This window comes from Lissotriton vulgaris, unplaced genomic scaffold (assembly GCF_964263255.1).
Source record: "Lissotriton vulgaris unplaced genomic scaffold, aLisVul1.2 SCAFFOLD_746, whole genome shotgun sequence".
Classification (NCBI taxonomy): Eukaryota; Metazoa; Chordata; class Amphibia; order Caudata; family Salamandridae; genus Lissotriton; species Lissotriton vulgaris.
In genome coordinates this window covers 21,540-43,999 of record NW_028253106.1, presented here as the reverse complement: position 1 = coordinate 43,999, position 22,460 = coordinate 21,540, and the positions used below count along the sequence as shown (strand labels likewise).

The window sequence follows — 22,460 nt, the reverse complement described above, 5'->3', positions numbered from 1 at the left end:
TTAAGTGATAACCCCCTTAAGGCATTGCTCAGGGAAGCCAACACTGCGATTAAAAAGTTATACCTTCTTTGAATCACAGCACACTGGTTCTTAAATGAGCCCCTCACGTCAAATATGACCCCCAAGTAGTTGTACACTTGTACTGACTATAGCCCGATCCCTTCTATACAGAATTTTGGGCAGTGTGCTATGCCCAGTCACTAGTATGGTTTGTTTTAATAACGTTAACTTTTAATCCATGGGACGAAGTATACCGAGCAGTTTTGCTAATTAACTGCTGAAGCCCCATCTTTGTGTAGGTAAGCAGGTTAATCTAGTCAGCGTATCAAAGATGGGAAACCTTAAAGCTGGTGACAGTGAGTTAATGTTGTTCAGATCAGGTGAAATATCAGCAAGATACAAATTGAGCAAAATAGGGACCAAGACATCCTTGTTTTAGGTAATTCATTGTTGGTATTTTTCTTCAAAATTGTTGTGCCTTGAACCAACCTAACTTGTCCAGAAACTCCAATTTTGTAACTTAACACAGAGAATGTTCCTCTGCACTACATCAAAAGCAGATCGAAAGTCAACAAACACATGAAGGTTCGTTGAGCGACACCTTGCTTGTTGAATTGTAAGTGCCAGCATTTGGATATGGACAGATGTACCAAGACTTTAATAAACCCAGTCTGATTCCTGGACAGCAGATTTTTAGATTCCACCCATTCCGTGAGATCTGCCAGCCAGACATTTGGTGAAAAACTTTGCCTCACATCCATAAGGGCTGTTAATAGATAATTGGCAGAATCCAAGGTTTGCCAGCTTTGTATATAGGGGCCAGAATGGATACCTTTCAGTTATCAGGAACTTCTTTACTCACCAGGATGTGATTAAATAAAGTGGTAAGATTCTCCACCCAGAATTGCGGGTTTTCTTTATAAAGTGCTTGAGGGAGGCCATTAAGCCCCAAGGCCCCATCCCAACAGCTGTTCCTGATGATAATTTCCACTGTTCTAGATTGGATGCATCACCCTTTGGATGTCTTCCCTGGTATTGTGGCTGGCTGTTTTTAAAGTTCTGGTTACAGTGACTGTATCCCCCTACATGTCGCCCAGGTGTTTACTCCAAGTTTTTTCTGGGATATTGGATGTAGAGCATTGGGATTTCCAGCTGGTAGATTGGTTAACTACCTTCCAGAAATCTTTAATCTGTTAGTTTGGAGGCATGGAGAATTTTACACCAGTACTGGTCAAACTAGTTTCGTTTGGACCTTACTGCTTTTGTGTAGCATCCTTAGTTTTGGTAAAGTCTCACTCCAGATGCTTGACAGGTGGATTCTTAATGCTCTGAACGTGGTTCAATTTCTTCTTGGCTAGTTTAAATTGCGCTGAGATTTTTCTTGGAAAATAATTCACTAATGTTGTTCTGGCGGTTTGTTGAGTGGTGTTTTCCTCCAATAGGAGCGTTGAGAATTGTTCCCAATGGATCAAGGCATTTGGGCTTGCTTCTTGTAGTTTTTCCAGACAGATCTCTAGATTGAGGTTGATCTTGCTCGAAGCAGGCTACCGACCACTGTAGTTTTATGTAATTTTGCACAGCGGTGTAGCCTACTTCTGGGGCAGAGTCTAAGTGTAATGTAATAAATAAATTGAAACTGATCATTTGCAGCTAATGGTCGCTTTCCAACCTATTACCCAAACCATATCTTGCAACCATATGATCTAGGGGAAGCAATACTCAAGAGTAATCTATCACTTCGTAGGATTTTACCGACTGATGTGATGGCTGTGCCGGAATGTTCGGAGATACCCGGCCATTCATTACTCAAGCCCAAATGTTCAAGGTTGCTTGCCGCTTCCTTCCCAGTTGTATCAGACAGTTGTTTATAGATTTGTATAGGTGGAATATGCCAAATGTGGTCAATGTCCATTACTTGATACCTAGGCATGGCCTAGAAAAGGTTCATATTAAAATAACCAGACATGCGAATTAGGGGTGTTGGAATAATTAAACATGGCATGATATGAGACCATATAATTTGATTGATTTTTTCTAGCTGAGTGGGGATGGATAAAGGTTAATTATCAGCAAAGGCGACATGTTAAATGGCCCAAACTTTTATCACCTGTCCGTTTTGGTGTTAAGGTCCACTGATGCATACAGCGCCTGACCACCTGCAGCACGAGCCATTGATTTGTTTTTAATTTCAGGTTTGCTGTAGCCTAAATATGCTGGGAGATAACTTTCTTCTTGTGCCCATGTCTCTTGCAGATATGAAATCTGATGGACAAAAATTCTCATCCCTCTTTCCAGAAAGTCCCTCAATATTCCATGCATACATGGCAACATGATTCTCTTTTTGGTCGTTAGCGAGCTATTATCCTGTAACTTATGAACTTTGTGTGCCCCAGAAAACAGAGCACCCAGAAGCCAAAACCAGTCAGTTTTTGTATGGGGCTTCTTCAAAGGTGGCTGTGGTGGCACTAAACCATGAAATTGATTGACTGCTTGCACATTTTAAAATTGAAGTGGCCACCAATATCCAATTATTTGTACGCTTTTGTCTTTTAATCGCTCAGTGAAGTCCCTTTTTTTCTCCTCTCACCTTCAACCCAGGCACTAACCTCATACTTCCTGGTGGGGAAACTGGATAGGCTTCCTCCTTTTCCCTGGACGTGTCTATTCCCCAGTTTGCAAATCCCTCCTTTTCTGCCCACACTGGATCGGCTCAAGCAGTTGTTGCCCAGGTGATCAACATCAGTTCTTCACCACTCCATGTTGGAGCATTTAAAAAAATGTGACAATAGATATCAGATGACTAAATGCAACTTAACGCCAGTATTTCTTTGACCATACTTGTGACTTTCCCTCACTTATCACTACAGACTTTCGCTGTTCTTATAGGAAGTGTTTGTAGAGTAAGATAGCCATGCCTCAGAAGTCATTCATGTAGCCAGAGTGATCTATCCTACTGTAGCCATGATGGGCCAGAAGCCCACATCTAGTGCCCAGTAAATTAGTTTCTCCCAGAATTAAATTAGAATATTATTGATAGTCGGCTGTGTGTATTGCTGCATGACTGGAAAATCATGCACAGACAACATTAACCCTGGTCCCAGCACCACCGAAGATTCTTTAACCCAAAAACTACATCTTACACTACAGGGATTTTTTTTTATACATCATTCCAAGCAATGACCGGTACAGAGACAATAATGCAGGCCTGGCAATCATGTGCCCCCAGAAACAACTATGTCATCTATTAGTAAGCATTGTACTTTAAACCCAGACCCAAATCTCAGTCTGAGCCAGGGCCCTCCTGTAAGTCACTTGTGTGGAGGGGACACAGTCACACCAGATCTTTCAGTGGCACCATCTCCTTCAGAGGTGGTATCCCCATGCGCACTTACTAGTACCACTATGGTTTTGATTGAGCCTTAACCCCTCCACTCATACACAATTTTTCCTTTTATTGGGGTGGTGTGTTGGTAACTACCAATGGGAGAGGTCATTTATTGATTGAGTGCCATCTGAGCCTGCAGTCTCCTGCCCAAATCGCACATTAAGAAGTGAAGGAACTTGGTGGGGGGCCACATGGATGGTAGTAGGAGAATGTTGGAAAGCGGGAAGAGGAAGCGGGAGGAGGAAGCAGGATGGAGACTGCAAGTCAGGACACAGCGGTCCTCTCCAGTACTTGTCGGTCAGCGATCACTTACAGGGTTCTCAACAAACCTTCTGTAAGATCACATGTGTCAGCAAGGAGCCACCAACAAGTCACATCACTCCACCCACTCCCATAAGCGTCTGTCTCAGCTCTCAATGGACGTCACCTTTTCCCTTATGGGTGGCAGAGGAAGAGCGAGAGAAGGCAGGGCCTAGTTTTCAGGGCGCATCATGGCCTAGTTTTGCCCTCGCTTTTGAGTTATCCATCAAGCTTTGCCTCTCCACTCATGGCAGTTATTGTCCACTGTGTGAGGGGGGGGGGGGGGTTGAGGATGAGCCAGCAGGAGCCAGTTCTTGCCTTTACATGAAGCAGCACCATACCCTCTTTGTTCAGAAGGCGCTCATCCCAGTGCCCAGCAGCACACAATCCTCCGTACTCAGCCTCTTATACCGCCCCCTTTCCTGTTTTTACAACCGGGGAACGGGTTCCCCTGGAAGAGGATCACCTGCGGCCAGACCAGGCTTTGGCCTGCCAGTCTGGCTTGTGCAGCCCACCAGCGTCCATGACATCCAGCCCCGTGATAGTGCGCTGGCACCCCACATCTCAAGCAAAATCAGAGCTTGCAAACAGTGGTATGACACGAGGTGTATGGAGGGGAGAGAGGGCGGCAATCCATGGCAATACAAGTGCCCAAGGAACACGCAAGTAGTGCATTCCTGGAGTAGATCTATGTAGTCTTTCCAGCAGTGATCCCAGTTTAAGACTCTGATGCATCTATCACCAACACACAGAAACATCCCTTGCACCGCAAGAGAGAACTCCACCCTCCATTTACATATAATCATGACCTCGAGTCTCAAGAGTCAGAGGTTTTGGCTTTTTCCACATTATATTAGAGTTCCACATTTACCATATAATCCACCCCGAGGCATAATTAGGTTTATGGAAAAGGATTTCTAGCTGAAATGAATCACAAAACATTATGAACAGACTGAAACGCAGCTCACAGGCTGCAAACGATTGCTGGGCATCTTTTGCACCTAGATAATGCTAGTAAAATTGAATGGCCAGTGTCTTCAGCTGCAGTGTTCAATAATGTAAACATTAAAATGGAATTTAGGCAAGGTGAAAGGATTCATTATTTGTCAGACCTTTCTTTCACTATTTATGCAGTGTTTTTTTTTACTTTGATGTGTTCTCAAAGCATCAGTAATTTGCTTTGCTTTCAAACTTTAGATTTCTAAATATTTTGCAACTGTTCCTATGTCTGAGATGGTTCAATCTTAAGTATCTTGTTGAAATGTCTTTTGTGCAAGAGTACTCAACTATGCAAAAAAGGTATTGGGCTCTTGTAAAGCGCACATTGGGGTGGGGTGGTTCCCTTTCAGCAGGTTTCCAACGCTGCTACCCTGGAAAGTGTGTAAAGTGAGGTTTCTCACAGCAGAAGTACCAGAGCCGACTTCAAGCTGGCTCACTGACAACAAGGGCACAAAGTGTGAGCTCACCCCAATCATACAAAGATCCGGCCTAGTCTAGATACTGCCTCTCCTTGAAAAACGAACGGCAATCCCACACCTCACCCGTGGTACCCACCAAATGCCTGTGCGCGGGAAGGCTAAACGCCATCTCCTTTTGAGGTCTTCGTCTAGCAGACAGTGCCGCTGTCTGGTTGCTAAAAACTTATCTTGGGGACCGTGTGAAAGCGGACCAAATAATTCATTATTCCAGCTTATGAAATTCCTGAAGGTTGTCCCAAGTATCTCCGTCCTCACTACAGTGAGTGTCCGGTACTTAACTCGACTGCAAAGGAATATTCTTCATACAGGAGCTCTGCCATCTTCTCACTAGCAAGAACCTTTATCAGCCTCTGGGTAGCACAACAGGTTTTTGCAAGCTTTACCTGAAGTGTTAGCCACCCAGGCCCTCAATTCCTCGAAATCCACTCGACAGAGGACTAACTTATTTGAATCATACACAGCTTGCAAGCCACCAGCTTACTACAAGATCAGGCCGCTATCCCATTTGTTCAATTGGTACATTCTCCCACTCTTGAGATGCACACATTTCTGGACCTTGTGTTTACGAATTTAGGAGATGAAAGTGGACACTAGTTTTATCCTGCTTGTGAAATCGCTTGATACATCAAGAGGTGCAGTATTTTCTATGGCATGGTACGCAGATCTAGAATTTGGCATTCACTTGCATTGCTTTAATGGGCTTCTAGGAGCTATGTAAAATACCAAGGGGTTAAATACGGCAGGAGCATCTGCACATGGTGACAGGATTAGTCGGTGACAGGATTAGTTGAAGAGCAATCAACAAAATAAGTTTTGGATCACACAGAAACCCCCTAGACTCAGTGTGGGTGATCACTAGGCCTGGGCGGTAAATTCCGTTCGCGGAATTTGGGTAATTTTGCGCTCCGCGGAGAACGCAAAATTGTCCAAAATTCTGTGTTCCGCGAGTTCATGAAATTTTTTGCTTCTTCGTGTTCTCAAAATGCATGTTCGCAAGATATTTCCACCCCGAGCAAACAAACCGCGATTGCGAACAGGAAAAAAGCATCGCGAACAAGCAATTCCGCATGTTTGCAGAATTTCTGCGTGTTTGGAGATTGTTTACAGTTTTGCAGAGATTTGCGCAACGCGATTATGCAAATTCCCCCTACCCCTAGTGATCACCTTGCTGCCTTTGTACCGTTGTACCGGCTCAAACTCCCATTTCACTTGAGCGCAGATTCACAAACCAAGAACTCTAGGATGGTCATAAATATATACACACAACATACAGGGAACACATCTTTAAACTCAATACTTTTGCTTAACGCAAAACCAGCTTAAGTATGGACATGACATTTTGGATTGTTTGGGCACCTCTGCCATCTAGTGGACAGGCCTTTCAATGAACTTTTGGATTGGATTTATCTTGAGGCTCGGTCCACATAAATGAGTCTGGCGTGAGCAGATTCACAAGTGGCCATAGTACTCCAAGAAAAACAAGCATTTGCAATGCAATAGGCAGGGCACAAGTCTTAAAAAAAATAAGTGGGGCGCTGACGTCCTGACAGGAAGTGACTTCATGAAAGGAGGCTTGCACCATCAGACTCATTGCCTCCCCTCGCTCGCCCCTTTTGATGCGATTGCATCAGAGAAGCCAGCGCTTGAGCAGCGTTCTGAATGAGAGAGAAGTGGTTAAGCTTTGATTACTGGTCAGTAATTAACTTTAATAATTTTTGTACTCTGCACAAAGTTCCTGGGAAAATAAGTGGGGGGGACGCTGTCCACCCGCGTGGTACCCCGACTCTAGCCCTGGCAATAAGTCACTTTTGTGAGAGTGAGGTATTGCCATTGTAAATGACAATGCCTTTTATTTATGTGTTTTGAAAACCTGTAAGCAGTGCGTAGACACTTTATAATTTGCAGGTTTTCTTACCACATACATAAAATGCATTGTCATTTACAATGCCGTATTGCATTGTAAATGCTTTTCGCAGTGTTTATTCTATAAACCATCCCTTCTGTGAAAGAGCAAAATAACAAAAATGGAAATCGAGCAATAAGTGCAAAAAAGAGCGAACAAGGAACAAACTAAGACTTGAGGGTTGAGAAGGATCTGAGAGAGAATGCGATAAACAAGGGTTAAGGAGAGAGTCCAGATCGAGGAAGAATCGAAGGGGAAGAGAATGAGGGACTAGGTGCGAAAAGCGCCAGGCAAAAGAGAACAAACAAGTGAGCAAAAATAGGGCAGAGAAGCAGAGAGATGGCATAAAGAAACCACACAGATTGCCTTCTTTTGGCATGTTTTTGCTCAGGCTAACAGAGGTAAAGCAGGGAAACAATGGTAATAACAAACAACCTAAAGAGAAGGTGAGAGCACAGGACAAGGGAGAAGCAGCTGGAGTAAGGCAGGAGCCTCAAACGCACTGGAACGGGGTCGTAAAGGTCTTTCTCTGGTCAAAGGACCAGGTACAGATAAAGTCCTAGAAAAGCACCTACAAAATTAAACAAAGCAAACTGGACAATCCGCAGTATTCTCTGCCGGACACAGACCCATGTCTAATAATTCGTCATTTTATGATTGGCCTATCACTAACATGAAGTAGCCGTCTAAGAGTATCAGCTTCACATGTTTTCATTCCATCCAGATGGGCCTCAATGGGAAAGAGAATTGTGGCTCAGAAGGGAATAGTCTCACAGCTGTGAAGCAGCATATCTCGTCCAGATCAACATGCTTAGATTACACATCAAAGTCAGCATCAGCTTTACTACAATATTAAGCAGCAAACAACAAAAGGGATTACAGCATTTTACAAAAGCAGCTATCAGCAGGCATAAAAGATAAAACCTAACTTATATATGCACTTAAGGCAAAGTTCCAAGTATACCCCTTTGCTCTTGCACATATACTCCAGAACAAAACGATTTATCGATTGCAAATTCATAAACGTGATTTGCAATTTAATTGCAGAAGCAGGCCTGCTCAGGGGAACAAACACTTTCACATTAGTAACATCGACTCAAGTTCACAGTAATTAGTGATATTTTCTTACGTAATGCCTGTCCAACAAGCCTTAACAAATAGGATGTTTTGGCCAGTTTGTTCGTACAATATAATAGGCTGTTTTGGCCAGTTTGTTCCTACAGTAGCTCTCTGAAAACCTAAGTGCCATATTGTTGCCTAAACAGCAGCAATGTCACTGTGGCCTAACAGCAAGAGCGATCGACCTCGAAGCTGGGGACCAGCTTCGAGTATCGGAAGGGGCGCTCACCACCCTGTGATTCTGGGCAAATCACTTCATTTTCATCACATCTCTAGTCAATGAATGTGTCTAACACAACTGGTGATCATGTAAAGCCCTCTGATGCCTTCCTGTCCCGCTATATAAAAAAAATTCTAAAACGCAACTGTACTTGACGCGGTATATTAGTAAGTCTTGTAATGGTGCACAGTTTCTCCACTTGATTATTGATAGGTTTCTGTTAGACCGGGCATCATTGGCGTGAGTCTCCCTTCCATTTTGACGGATTGCCTCCTCTGTTCTGATATGTTTTTGCCAGATTTATGCTTTGGGCACTGTGCCACTGCTAATCAGTGCCACAGTGCAAGTGCTCCCTATTTTAAATTGATATACTAATTGGATTCCATAATTGGGTTATTTGATTTATCTATCAGCCCCTAGATCAGTGCACCATGTGTGCCCAGGGTTTGTAAATCAAATGCTGCTGGTGGGTTTGCAGCACTGGTTGTGCCACCCACAGAAACAGCTAGTGTCGAGAAGGGGCATCTATTCTCATCACCCCCAACTATTGACTGCTCCCATAAGAACCTAGTAAAAAGGGCTTTGTATGACCAGTACACAAAGGAGAGGGAAAGGACCGAGTGTGTAAAGCCTACTATTGTAAAGTATATCCCACTTCTCGAAACATTTGGTAGGTTTAACAATATGCCTCATGGGTACTTGTGGAAAAATTGGTCAGATGGAATAGGAGTTTGCTCTTTCGCTTCAGAGACGGGAGCATTAAAAATCTACTCTGCTTCCCATTAGGCTTTAATAAAAATTTGGAAAATGTAAGCGGTCCCTGTAATTTAGGTGGTAAACAAAGCCTTTTACATTTTTCTGTGGTTTTTATGTAAAATATACTAAACATTACCTAATTCCATATTTTAGAGAGAATGCCCTGTTGGATTTTGACTTCGCATTCAGAGATTTATTGATGCTAGGCACTGATGATGTAATCTTCAGAGTTAGCTGTTTTTTCCAATCCGCTGTTCGTTCGAGCAACAATGAATATGGTCTGATAAAGTTTGCACTATTTTTGCATAGTTTGCACTTTTGTATATTTGCACTAGTGATTGTATTTTTGCACATATTGTGGTTAATTAGTCTGTGTACTGCCTCTATCGTAGTGCAAGCCTGGCTAAACATACGTTGTATCTTAAAATAATGTCACTGGAATCCTATCTTATGAAATCAATTGTGCCACTTTATTAGATTTTTAAAGGATTCTTTTATTGCTTTTATTTGGATAAATTGTTGTGATGTACCTGTACCTTTATGGATGGTTTTTATATCCAAATAAAGATATTTGACTGACTGAGAAGCAGCTTGTAAAGTGTGTCTCAGGCCTGCCATTGCAAGGCCTGTGTGCAGTCTAGCACTGCCATGTCGACTTGGGCAAGTGCACCCACTTGCCTGTACCTAAACAGTCCCTTTGCCTCATTTTAGACACCCTTATGGTAGGTCCAAGGGCAGGGTGCATTGTACGTATAAGGTAGGACTTGCGCTGATGTGTGTAGCATGTTCTAATAGTGAATTACAGCCATTTTCGTTTTTCACTCTTGAAGGCTACCTGTTCTCCATAGGCCAGAATGGACAGTTAGATTATTACCTTCTTATAATCCTAACTGACTCAGGGAACACAGTAAATTCGAATTTATTATGCCTGAACTCAAAATAATAAAATACATCTTTTCGTAAAGTTTTTTTTAATATTCTGTGTTAGCAAATACCACTTTTTATAAAGTAGGTATTTGCTTACCTAACCCATTGAGCCTGCCTCTGCTGGGTTGTGTATTCCTTTTCTTAGTTTGTGAGTGACAGGGCTGGGGATTCCAGACAGGGCCGGACTGGGAACCAAAACCAGCCCCATCAAAGTGCTCGGCTGGCCCCCCTGGGGGAGGGTGGGGGTGCAACCCTGCTCTTTGCCGGGCCGGTTTTCGGCAGATTTTGTTACAGGGCCGATTTTGCAGCTATGCTGCAAAAACGGCCCCCAGGGGCCCAAAACCGGCCCCCACCCTTGCGGCGCACCAGGAGATTGCCTGGTGCCCGCAACAGTCAGTCCGGGTCTGATTCCAGGAGACAGGCTTGGGCAGCCCAGTGGTGAATAGAGAGATCTGCATCTAGATCGGAGGAAGGAGTTCCATCTGGGACCTGAATAGGGCTGGCTCCACCCCCTGTGGCTTGCCTGATGTCTCTGCCCTGCACTTTGAAATGCGAGGAGAAATCATGTCAACCGAGTACTCCAGAGCTGTATCTTCCCTCCCCTGTGCTGGCTCCACCTCCTGATATATATATCCACAAAGTTACAGGTCTATGGGAGCTCACCAATTCACAATGGAAAGGGTTGGAAGTTTACTCCTGATACGGGCAGGAGAAAAACTTTAGCCAAGGTGGAGAAAACAGGGCTGCAAAGAAAGTGAGTTTGCAATCCTGCAGATGTTCACGCCAGCTAATATACATTTGTACTTTACTCATGCTAAAATGGAATCTATAAGAGTTTGCAACGTCACTTAAATGTAGTCCTGTAAACTCATGTGATTCTTAGTCATTGCTTTTTGCATGTAATCAGGAGGCATCAGCTAAAATGATAAATGCCCCCGTAACATTTTTAAAACATTGGTTTATGTTTTCAAACTGGAACTACTGTCAGTACTGGAAGCTTTAGTTCACAGCATTTCCTTTGAGCGCACATCCTAAAAGTAAAGCTTGGCATGAGCAGTCAGGCTTATCTCAGAGGCACTGTATAAAGCATTTGCACTTAACAGTAATAGTTAAAAACACTACAAAAAGACACCATACCAGTTTTAGAAAAATAGCCAATTTTTCTGTGTAAAAGAAAAGAATGATAAAAATCCAACATACAGAAATAAAGATATGAATATTGCAACAATAGACTTAAAATCCACTTCCTTGAAGTCAATAGCTGAACCGGGGCTATTGTGGCATCCTGAACTAACAAATACAACAGTTACAGAATAGTTACGGTGTCAGGAAGACCCACAAACAGTACCTGGGAATTGCAGGGCATTGTGAACCTGGGAATGAGCTCAAAAGTCTGTTGGAAAGCATCTGTTCCGGAGGTCAGTGCAAAAGTAGCCGGGGCCTTTCAAGTCCCATGCGTTACAGATCAAACTCCATGAGGTTGAAGTCAGGAGCACCTATGGCGATGCTGTGAAGTGTGACCATGATAAGTTCAGTGCCCACAGGTCACGGTGCAGGCAGTGGCTCTAGGATGGTGTCGGGTGTAGTCTGAAATAAGAGCTGCAGTGTGAAGCGGGCGATGTGTGGTGTCCACAGGCCATGCTGCACACAGAAGCAGCGCACCTTTGAAGCACTTTCATAGTAGACCCAAGGCTTCATTGAGAAGCAGGGAGATGCTTCGTGCAGTGCCCACAGGTCAAGGTGCAAGCAGCAGCATGGAACATGCTGGAGTTGATGGGGAAGATGTCTGTGGGCCAGGGATACGGTGTGGGATGGGCAATGCTTTGTGTACTTCACCAGGCAGCAATGTGAAGAGAGGTGAAGTGTGGTGCCCACAGGTCACGGTGCAAGCAGCGGCTTGGTGACTGCATCAGGTGGCAACGTCTGGAAGACCAGGGTTGCAGTGCGAAGCAGGGAGATGATCTCTGGAGGCCTTCTGGTCATGGAGCTGGTAGCGGAGTCGTACATAGGTTTGTAATGGTTTTTTTCTGTTGCAGCACAAAACATGCAGTTCCCAGCGCTGTTGGCATAAGTATTTGATGTTCCTGAGACTTCGAACCTTAAAAGGTAGGCTCTACTTAAAGTCCCTGGAGAAACTTTGGCAATAGGTTGTACAAAGTTCAGTCCAGTCCTTTCACTGCCCAAGACAGAAGCAGTAACTACAGGCCAACCCAACAAAGCAGCACTGCTAAAGGCAGTAACTCCTCCTGGCAGGTCCTTTAGTCCAAGAGTTCTTAGGTTCTGGAGTTTTAGGTCTTATACTTTTACCCCTTTTTCCCTTTGAAGTTTTTGTTCAGAAATTCTCTGGCTCAGCGAACCCAGTTCTGTCCTCCCTGGTCCAGCCACACGACAGGGGTAGAGACTGCATTGTGCAGCGCAAGCCACATCTTATTCAGGTGTTAGTGACAACAACTCCCACCACTCTATCCCAGGATGGCTCGTCAGCATATGAAGAGCACAACTCTGCTCCCTTTGCGTGTCTGGAATGAAACCACAAACCAACTCATGTCAATCTAAAAAGAGATGTTGATTCCACAGGAACAGGATGGTTAAGCAAGAAAATGCCCACTTTCTAAAAGTACAAAAGAAATCTGCAGCTGAAATGCACTCTTTAACTAGTTCAAACAAAATAGTTTCTTCCAAGATACTAATGAAGTGTGCACCTAGTAAGGGGCTCTGCCATCCACCTAATTAAAAAATGAAACCTACGTAACCCAGATATATATCTGAGAATCCCAAGTGCACTACATGTGCGTCCCTTTATTAAAAAAAACTGTAAGTGGACCTAAACTTAACACTCCACTAGTTCCAAATGAAGCAGTTTAACTCTGAACCACAAATGAATCACTGTATCCAAACTTTAAAAAATAGATCAGACGTGAAAGTTGTCCAATCTGCTTTTAATTCTATAAATTGCAGCTTAAATCAAATCCATGAGGGAAACGCAAAAGCCAAGGGCCAGTGAAAAGGCCCGAAATGTATTGCGAGAAATCATTTTGATGATCATCTTGCTGTTTGTTAAGTGACTTGAGTTTCCCTCACGGATTTGATTTCATCTGCAACTCACGGAATTAAAAGCAGCTTGAACAACTCTTCACGTCTGGTTTATTTTTGAAAGTCTGGATACAGGGATTTATTTGTGGTTTACAGAGTTTAAGAACGGTTTCATTTGTAACTATTTGTTCAAGTTGAGTGTTAAGTTTATGTCCACTTAAGAGTTCAGTGACGCACATGTAGTGCACTTCAGATTCTCAGATATATATCTGGGTTAGGTAAGTTTCACTTTCTAAAAGTGCATTTTCAAACGCCCAGTTTAAAATACACCTTTACTAAAAAAAGTAATACATTTTGAGCTCAGGGAACCTAAACTCCATTTCTCTCTTTTCCCAATTCAAAGTTACACTTGTTAAAAGTTACAAGGCAGCTCCAATGATCAACTATGGCAAAGTCAGCCTTTCAATTGTGAAAAACGAAATGCACAATAATTCACTATCAGGACATGTAAAACACCAGCACACGCCCTACCTTTCACATGCATTGCATCCTGCCATGGAACAACTTTGGGCCTACCTTAGGGGTGGCATATGTAATAAAAGTAAAGGGCTAGGCTTGGGAAGTGGAAGCACTTCCCAGGTCAGCAAGGTAGCTTACACTGCAAACAGACTGCAGTGCCAGGTCTGAGACATCTTTGAAAAACTACTTGCATGAGTGGCACAGTCTGTGCCCCAGGCCCACTAGTAGCATTTGACTTACAGGCCCTGTACACATACAGTGCACTTTTCTATGGTCTTACCAGTAAATCAAATAATCCAATCATGGAAAACCAATCAGCAATTTACAGTAGTCGCATTTGCACCGTAGCAAGGAATAGTAGTGAAACGGTGCGCAGAGACACTAAATCTGCAAAACAATGAACTCCAGCATACCATAAAAAACAGGAGATCAGAAAGCAAAGAGACAGGGGAAACACTCCGATGCCAGGTCTAACACCACCCTAGTAGATTATGGTACACATCTCTTTGGTCCTGATGAATTACTACTGCACGAGTGGGCACATGTGGCAAGACAACTGCTATAATGAACTCTAAGATTAATGTGCAAGTGCCTTCTGATTTTTTAACCCTGAACAAGAGCACCCACCAAGAATAAAGGTGCTTTGTGTATCCTTAGATCATTTTAATCAGGTACCTAGTGTAACCTACTACTAGAAGCCGCTACTGCAGCATCAAGGGTGACTGCCAGTGGCAAGGTTACTCCCTGAGCATTTGGCAGAGACAAGTTCTGCTGATAAAGAGCCCCTTTGAGTCTCATTGGCAATTCCGATTCAGTGAGTGGCAGTCTACAAATCCATAAAGGAGTTTACTGCGACCTTTAACTGGTCCTACACCCAGTACCTTAAACATAGGACACAAACTACAGAACTGCACACTGTGAAGAATTACAGCTTGGGAGGATGTGTGCTGAACCTTGAAAATTCCTCTTTGCCCGCTTTGTTCTTCTGGGGATTTCTTGTACATGCAAAGGAAAAGTACAATAAACTGAAAATACAAACTTTCAAAAAGAAAAAAAACAGATTGCTAAAAATAGTTGTGACAACCTACACGTTTTCCTATATTGGGTCAGTTGTAACAGGCGTTTGCACTGTTACTGGGGCAGTGTGTAGATAGCCTACCGGCTCCTACATGCTAAGGGTCTGCATTACACAAGCCCCCAAAGCTGTGTGCGGCCAATCAGTTAAATAAACGGGATATGGACAACCTGGGGCCCCTCCAACTGTCACAGAGGTGTAGTATTGCCATTCCAGATCAGGATGAGGGGCATGGCCTATGGGCTACTTTGGTGACTAGGATGAGCCCATTACCATTGACTCACTGCAACTAACCGGTGCTGCCTGCAACTAACTGATGCTACCTTGACCTTCGGCAGCAGGTGTGCCAGTTCAGCCTGAACTTTCCCAACTCCAATCACAATAAAAGGAAGGGTGGTGGCACTACAGTGGTCTGTTATCACCCACCTGGTTTGAGCCAGGCCCCACCTCAAGTATCACCAAGTCCCAGCAGAGTAATGCAGGGATAGTCCGCAGTAAGAAGTGGTCTGGAAATGTTGTCTGGAGCAGCTGGGTCAGAGGAGCCGGAGGTAGCAACACCACCAGCTGTTTGACTGCCACCACTGCAGGCCCTGATAAGAGCAGGCACAGAAGCTCAGCACAAGCTTCATTGCCCACACAAATTCAGTGTGCAGCAGGACCAACCGTGCTTCAACACCTACCACAACCAAGGCAAAGAAAGCCCAAAAACACACAAAGAAATGGGAAATCAGTCAGAAACTGCTGAAAAAAGACCTCCAAAATAGTGCATAGGGACAACAGAGTTTACTGTTGCATCACAAGTGACACTAAACCACATGCTACATGTGAAGCACCACATGGAGGCAGAACAGACCATGTCCTAGACCAGCGTCGGAAACGCAAACAAGTGGTGGTGGGACATAACTGAAAAACCCCTTCACCCCACCACCCAATTACAAAGGGCTCTGCTGACCTAACCACATTCAAACTAGTCAGTCAAGGAAGAGAACTGATTCCAGAGGAGACTGCCTTCGAACCACCAGCAAGGATCCAGTACCCCATCCAGAACAGGTACCAAAACTGCAATCTAGACCCCAACAAGCTAGAGATCAGGCAAGCAAGACATGCTCTAAGTGAGGGAAAAACAACCTTTTTGCCCAGGTCAGTGTAGGGACAAGGCAAAGAAGCAAATGCAGAAATGGATCGACAGAGCCCCGAGACCATTAATGCTCAGAATGTCCACCAGAGTGCACAAGAAAGGGCTCGCAAAGAAAACTGAAACCTACAGCAAGGACAGCAAAGACTCCATGTCGTACGCAAACCAGAGAGGAAGGGGGTGGGGGAAACTGTACCCTCCCCTATCCCCTCATATGATGCGCCAAATGAAGAAGTAGCCAGTCAAACTAATCAATGCAGGGGCGACAGCTAATGTCATGGAATTTCAGAAATACTGTATATAAAACTTTAAACCAACCCTTGCACCCACACGGATGAAGATCTACATGTACGAAGGGAACATGCCGCTCTCGCTCACAGAAGTGATCAAGGTAGAAAAAAAGGACAATGTCGAAAATCAAGCATATTTTCCAATCACCACGGAATAAGCATGTCCACTCCTAGGCTGGTACACAACTGACGATCTAGGGCTGGTGTTCTTTGCAAAGTAAACATTCCAAGATTATTCTCGACTGTTGAATGCTTGGTGCCTGAAAGGTACAATAGTCAAACTGCACATAGACCAAACAATACGGCCAACAGGCCTCCAGCACCAGTGGGTGCAATTCCATCCCTGTCCGCTGATTTAGAAAGCTCTGAAAACTGGAACTGCAAATGGTGATTGAAAAGGTACTGTCCCCACCCCTTAGGTGACTTTCACGGTGGTTGCACTGAAGTCAAAGCAACTGGGGGCAATCATACAGTGACTGATTCTACAATCCGGTTCCACAATGGACGACATAATAGCCAACCTAATTGATATTTGTGATTCTCTAAGGCATAGTTGATTACTTGGCACCACAAGCGGAGCACAGCTATCCGGTACATCCAGCAGCTATTTCTCCTTGAGGGAAGGGGAGAGTTTCCCTCCGCCCACTATGACCCGCGCCAAATCAATGAATAAAATGGAAATTAAGATTTCATTGCAATTTTATTTCTCACAAGGTGCGCCAGAGCAGCCTGCCCCGCATATGGGAGAAACAATGTTAAAAATCTGCTGTATATAGGACTAGTTTTATATAGTACAAGGGATACCCAAAGGAGCAGTAGGCAAGGGACCTTGGGTGCAAGTATTGCTTCAAAGAACAGTGGTCCCTGACATTCAGAGATTAATGAAAGAATACATATAGACCAAAATTGGAATCTATAGTGTCTGTCCAGCTGGACAGGGTTTAATTACACAAATGTATAGATAGTCAGTATTTTCAGTACAATATCAAAGTGGGACAGCCGTATCCTACTACTGTACAAAGACATCTGTGACATACAAGTGAGGCAAGAGTAGGCTGTCTGCATCTATCCAGAATGCAGCAGATGATATTTTGCAGAGAATACACGTTTGTGATTTAGTAAATAATCAAATCATCCAGTGTATGGTGTCGACGGCGTTTCAATCCCCTTGTAAAATAATGAGATCATCAGGACATTAAACATTCATGCCTTCAATTACTGTAAACCATAATCCATCCCGAGCACAAAAGTGACCATGAGGCATTTACGGACGTGTCAGTATGGCTATTTTGCACGGGACAAGCTGTCTCATATCTGCCTTTATTCCCGGCTTCTTAGGTCCTATCTCAAGCAGACACCGCTTTACATGAAAATCACATACTTTTGTGGTAAGCGTGCAACTACTCACACCAGCCGATTAGCTTTAAATCACTTAGCGGGTCCTCCCTCCCCTTGCGGTTCCCTAAACACTTGGGCCCATTGTTTTAATCACAGATCACCTTTTGCGGCTTGCATGGTTTTAAACAGGCACTGTCACTTTTTCACTTCCTAGATACTATCCCGGCCCGACTGCGGGCGCGATTGGTTAACTGTTGCGTGCAAGGATTAGTGTACTTGTCAGACATGGTATACTGAACAGACACTGGAAGTATGCAAGTCAGTAGCACGGCTGTCTTGCGTTAGCCAAACAGCCATATGCACTTTGAAACTCACCACCCAGCTGTCCTAGCCAACCGGGTGGAGACCAAACATGCCTACAGGGCCTGAAGGAACATCTAGCCAGCTCGCTCCACCTAATCCTGGCACTACTCGCGCCGGTCAACATAAGAGTAGCATCCAGATTTTTTAGGGAGATTAGTTCTTCACCTCATGCACGGAGCCACAGACTGCAACGGATACAGAGGACACAGCCCTGGTAAGTAACATTTAATTTATTTATAATATTAGTGCAATGAATGTCAGTGATTTAGTGTTTTTCTTTTGCATACTTGTTTTATTTATTTATATCAGTAAGCGGTGGGGAACTTTGTTCGTCCTACCACGTTCAAATGTTAACAGTGGCCCCAGTGTACATCACCACTTTCTCCTCTTACCTCTGATTTAGGAAATACCCAGAGGCCAGGCACAGCGATTGTTTAAATAAACATAATGTGGACCACTGAGGTCACTCTGCTGAAACTTTTGTAGTGTCATTCCCTTACTGGGAATAGGGGGCACCTTACGCCGCAACACTGAACACATGCCACCAACATGAGCGGATTTCAGAGAAAATTAAGACTACGGCATCTGGAAGAATTTTTCTTTAATATTTTTAATGGATGAATTTCACAGAAACAAAAACAACCAGATAAGTGAATGGCATTGTCATTTATCAAAAAACTGAAGTGTGACAGCCTTGGTGTAACATCACAATTATATTTGTCAGCATGGGATAGTATGACATACCTTCCAATTAAGCTGGCTTTCTGCCTCCAAAAGAGCAAAAAAGGTAAGTCCTCCTGTGTGACAGGTGCTAGATTATTCTGTTAATATACACATTCTTAAATGTCTAGGCCAACCAGCGTTTCCTGCAGCACAAAGTGAGTTTACCCAAGGAGTGTGGGCGTTTGAGGGTTCATCGACAAAGTATCAAATGAGCAATTTCTACCTATCGTACAAACTCATACAATGTTGCAAGCCCACACTTAGTGAAACATAAGCAGAAGATAGAAGTGGAGGCAAGTATGAAGCAATTAGACAGTTAATGGTTGCAATGCAAGCAATAAATGACCAACATATCTGCAACATTGTTCAGAGATCAAAGTTGAGTTAGTAGTAGAAAAAGCTTTATTCGATTTTTGTAGAATTAAAAAATCATAAAAGCAACATCTGAAAATCGATACATAATGTACATATATATAGCATTACATTTAAAGAAAACTGGCTGTGGATACAATAGTTTTATGAACACAAAACTGCCTGGAGACCCCTTCCCAACAGATGGGTATAATCCGCCTTTGGCCTTATTGACCGAATATATAGTGTACTTTGGGTAGAAGTCATGTAAGTCCAAGACAGATATAGGGCTGTCTCCTTTTTGGGGCGGGTTGGATCGTAGAAGGGGGACAATGTTCCTATTTCTAAATTTCACTAGGACCAGATCCCCACTGATGTCTTTGGTTAGAGACCCTAGCCAGCCCACCCTTCTAACACAGGATTCCACCGTTGTGATTTGGTCCGAGTAGTCTATTTTTAGTCAGCTTGGTGGCGGTGAGTTCCTACACTAGTCACTGCTGTTAGCCAACCCGTAGACTGAAACTTCCTGCCCAAAGTGCAGTCATCCCCTTAACTGTGCAAGGTAAGGAGCACTCACCTGCCGCCCCCCTAAAAACACTCTAGGCAAACACCCCGTAGTAAAGTTCCCACCCTCTGCCCGCGCTAGAAGAGCTCACCTGCAGAAGCCCAGCTCCAGGAGGAGCAGCACAGCAGCGCCACCCACAGGAGCAGTCGCTCCTTCCAGCTCCAGCCCATGGTACAAGTGAGAGAGCGGCGGCGGCGAACGGGAGGGAGAGGTGCAGCCGTAGCGGCAGCTCGACCACTAAACTGGAAGGAAAAAAAACTCGAGACTGTCCCAGAACAGGTTTAAATAGGCCGGTGCGCGCGTCTATAGTGGGCGGGCCTTGGAGGTGGGCGGGGCGCGGAGAGGCCCCGCCCCCTGCCCACTTATACCTGTGGCAGCCGCGCGTGCAGGGCGTCCAGAAGTGAACGACAGGCAGTGAAGTGGGTAGTGCTTCGCAGAGCCGTCACCAAACAATTTATTCGTAACCCCTTCTGCTCTGTTGACAACACGTAAAGCTCCCCCTTGCCCCCGAACAGCTTATCGTATCAGCTGCATTTATTTTTTGTGTGCGAGGAGGCATGCCCTAAGCACTTTCTTCCCATGCCGCATTACCTTTCCCATTATATCAAATAAAGTAAAGGAGTACTTAGCAGGTCACAGTATGTCACAGGCTGTTTCCAATCTCGCCGCTCTTTTTCTCTCTCATTGTGACTGGAAATGACTGCGGAATACTTAAAGCAAGAAAAAAGGCACAAGTGCGAGGTGACCGACATAACGAGTCCAGAGCTGCTCGGTGTGAGTGTGTGCAGCGGCGCCTCCTGCTTTTACTAAGCGAAACAAAAACGTTTGTGGCAGCTCTACTGTCTCTGCTCCTCAATTTTATATTATTTTAATTAGACGCCTCTTACAAGGACACTTTATTAAAATAATTAGCGGCGAGGGTTAGACTTCACCGCGCGCTCCTTTTAAGAGCTCTTTTTTTTTATTTTAATGTAATGTCACATGAAGTAGCGGTTTCTAAATTTCCAAGCTTGTTCCTGGGTTGCCACGCACAACAATGGTCACTTCAGACATTACATGCTCATCTCTGTCTGAGCGGGCAACTAGTAACCCGGCCCCTTTTACCAAAAGCACTCCTAGGCGATTTTCCATTTTCTCAGTTTGCTTGACTTTAAATAATTGACCGGGCACGCCAGCTCTGCGAATGCCTTGAAAACTGCACACAGGCAAGTATTAAAAAATGTCCTTTGTTTTTGCAGTCACCAAGAAATGATCTTAAGTATTGTAATGTCAGGCGTGAGCAGCTCAGCGAATATTTTTATTTTTCTTTTTTTTTTATTCTGGTAGGAGTAGCCCCTTGGTTTGTAATATGAAATGCTATGTGTGTGGACGAACTCACTTGCCCCAATCCAAGCCCCAGTCTCACCACACAGATAAACCATTTGCGACCCTGTAGGTCATGGATACTCACAAACATTTCCCTAGGGGCCACAAACTATGGTCTGTGGTGTGCCCAGGGCCACGTTAATGGCAGCTGGGTGGTAGTGGGGCTTTGTGGGGGTGTTAAGGTGTACGTAGGGGAAGCAAATCGCATACATGGTGACTTGTGAGTCATGGAGTTATTTTAAGGTTTATTTTACATACTGCCCTCTAAATTAAGCCCCAGGTCCGGTAGTTCCCAAACTGTACGCCGCTGCACCCTGGTACGCCGTTAGAAGTAGCCAGGGGCGCCATGCACAGCTTGGGAAAGTGCAAAAGGTAGCAGGTTAAAGTTTGTAGATTGTCTTTGTGGCGCCGAATAACCCATTTGGGACTGCTGTGGGGGAGTTAAGAAAGCACCCCTGCCAGCATCTCTCACACACACCGCTCTGGTGCGTCTGCCTCAAAGCAGGCACTACTGAGCCATGAATGAGTGTGAAAAACACAGCACTGTGTCCCATTCACACAAATCACTGCAGCTCTACCGGCTGCCTCCCAGCAGGCTCACACTAGCTGCCTATGGACAAGACCTCGAGCACGGATGGGCCTGCATTCACTATTGAAGTGCTTTAACATGAGGAGCTTCGACTAGTGCCCCTCAGGACCCGCCTCGCAGACTCCCTGCGCGAGCCACAATGCTCCTGAATGCCAGATACTTTCTGCCCTAGAGTAGTGCACCACAGTCCGAAACCTCCCTCGCACTTCCAGGCCCGATGCCCCTTGTGTTCTCCCCAGGCCCCCTAGCTACGGCGGTCTACAGCTGAGCCTTGTATTTGGGAGCCACTGCCATCTGAAACTTCACTTGAGAGGGACCTAGTGAGTTTTCTCCTCTTCTGTGGCATGTCTGCCATCCCCCATGTTAGCTCCTACGTTGGGGGTATTTGCTTGGCAGTGATAGCAATGGCGGAGAGCGTCCTCGACGGAGGCCCAGTGTCATTGAGAAACAAAGTTGCTAAATTACCAAATTCACTGTGGTAGGTGTGCAGATGTCCGTCGCCTTCGTGTTGTGGAAAGTACCATACACCATATATTTGGAGTTCACGTTGCTGCTACTTGTACGTATGGCATGGCTTCGTGATTACTGCAATACGGGGGGCTTATGGTGATATAGCTATGGTTATGCTTTGGGTAATTCTTCTGTGTTATGCATTACCTAACTGCTTCGTATGTATGCCCTGATGTGTGATATTTTGTTTTCCTCACATTTCCAGTAGTCATTGGAGGGAGGGTCTCGCATATGAAAGGAGCATACAGGAAGGGGATATCTCAAATGCAGAAGGAGTGCACGGGGAGGGGTGTCACAGCTGGCAGTGACACAGAGAGTAAGGGTACCTCTGAATTCAGGGATAAGGGTGCATTGAGCACCCTCAGGGACTTTGGAGAAGTGTGGCTCAATGATTAGAGCGGCAGACCCTGATGCAGAGGTCTAGCCCGGGACCAGGTTCAATTCCCCGCCTCGGCAGGTCTTAGGCTCAAAATTCCACGGACCTGATAATTCTCGCCTCGGTGCCTATTCCAATCA

The 22,460-nt window shown here is 44.7% G+C and overlaps 1 protein-coding gene across 1 annotated transcript in view; it reads right to left on the bottom strand.

Annotated features, from left to right (window-relative positions):
* LOC147661164 (prolow-density lipoprotein receptor-related protein 1-like) overlaps positions 1 to 19,683 on the bottom strand; it is an 887,002-nt gene extending 867,319 nt beyond the window's left edge. Inside the window, exon 1 of the mRNA XM_086951270.1 lies at positions 19,572 to 19,683. Coding sequence (XP_086807396.1) covers positions 19,572 to 19,650 — 79 coding nt within the window. The 5' untranslated portion in view covers positions 19,651 to 19,683. The remainder of the gene's footprint in view (positions 1 to 19,571) is intronic.
* Positions 19,684 to 22,460: the final 2,777 nt, after the last annotated feature.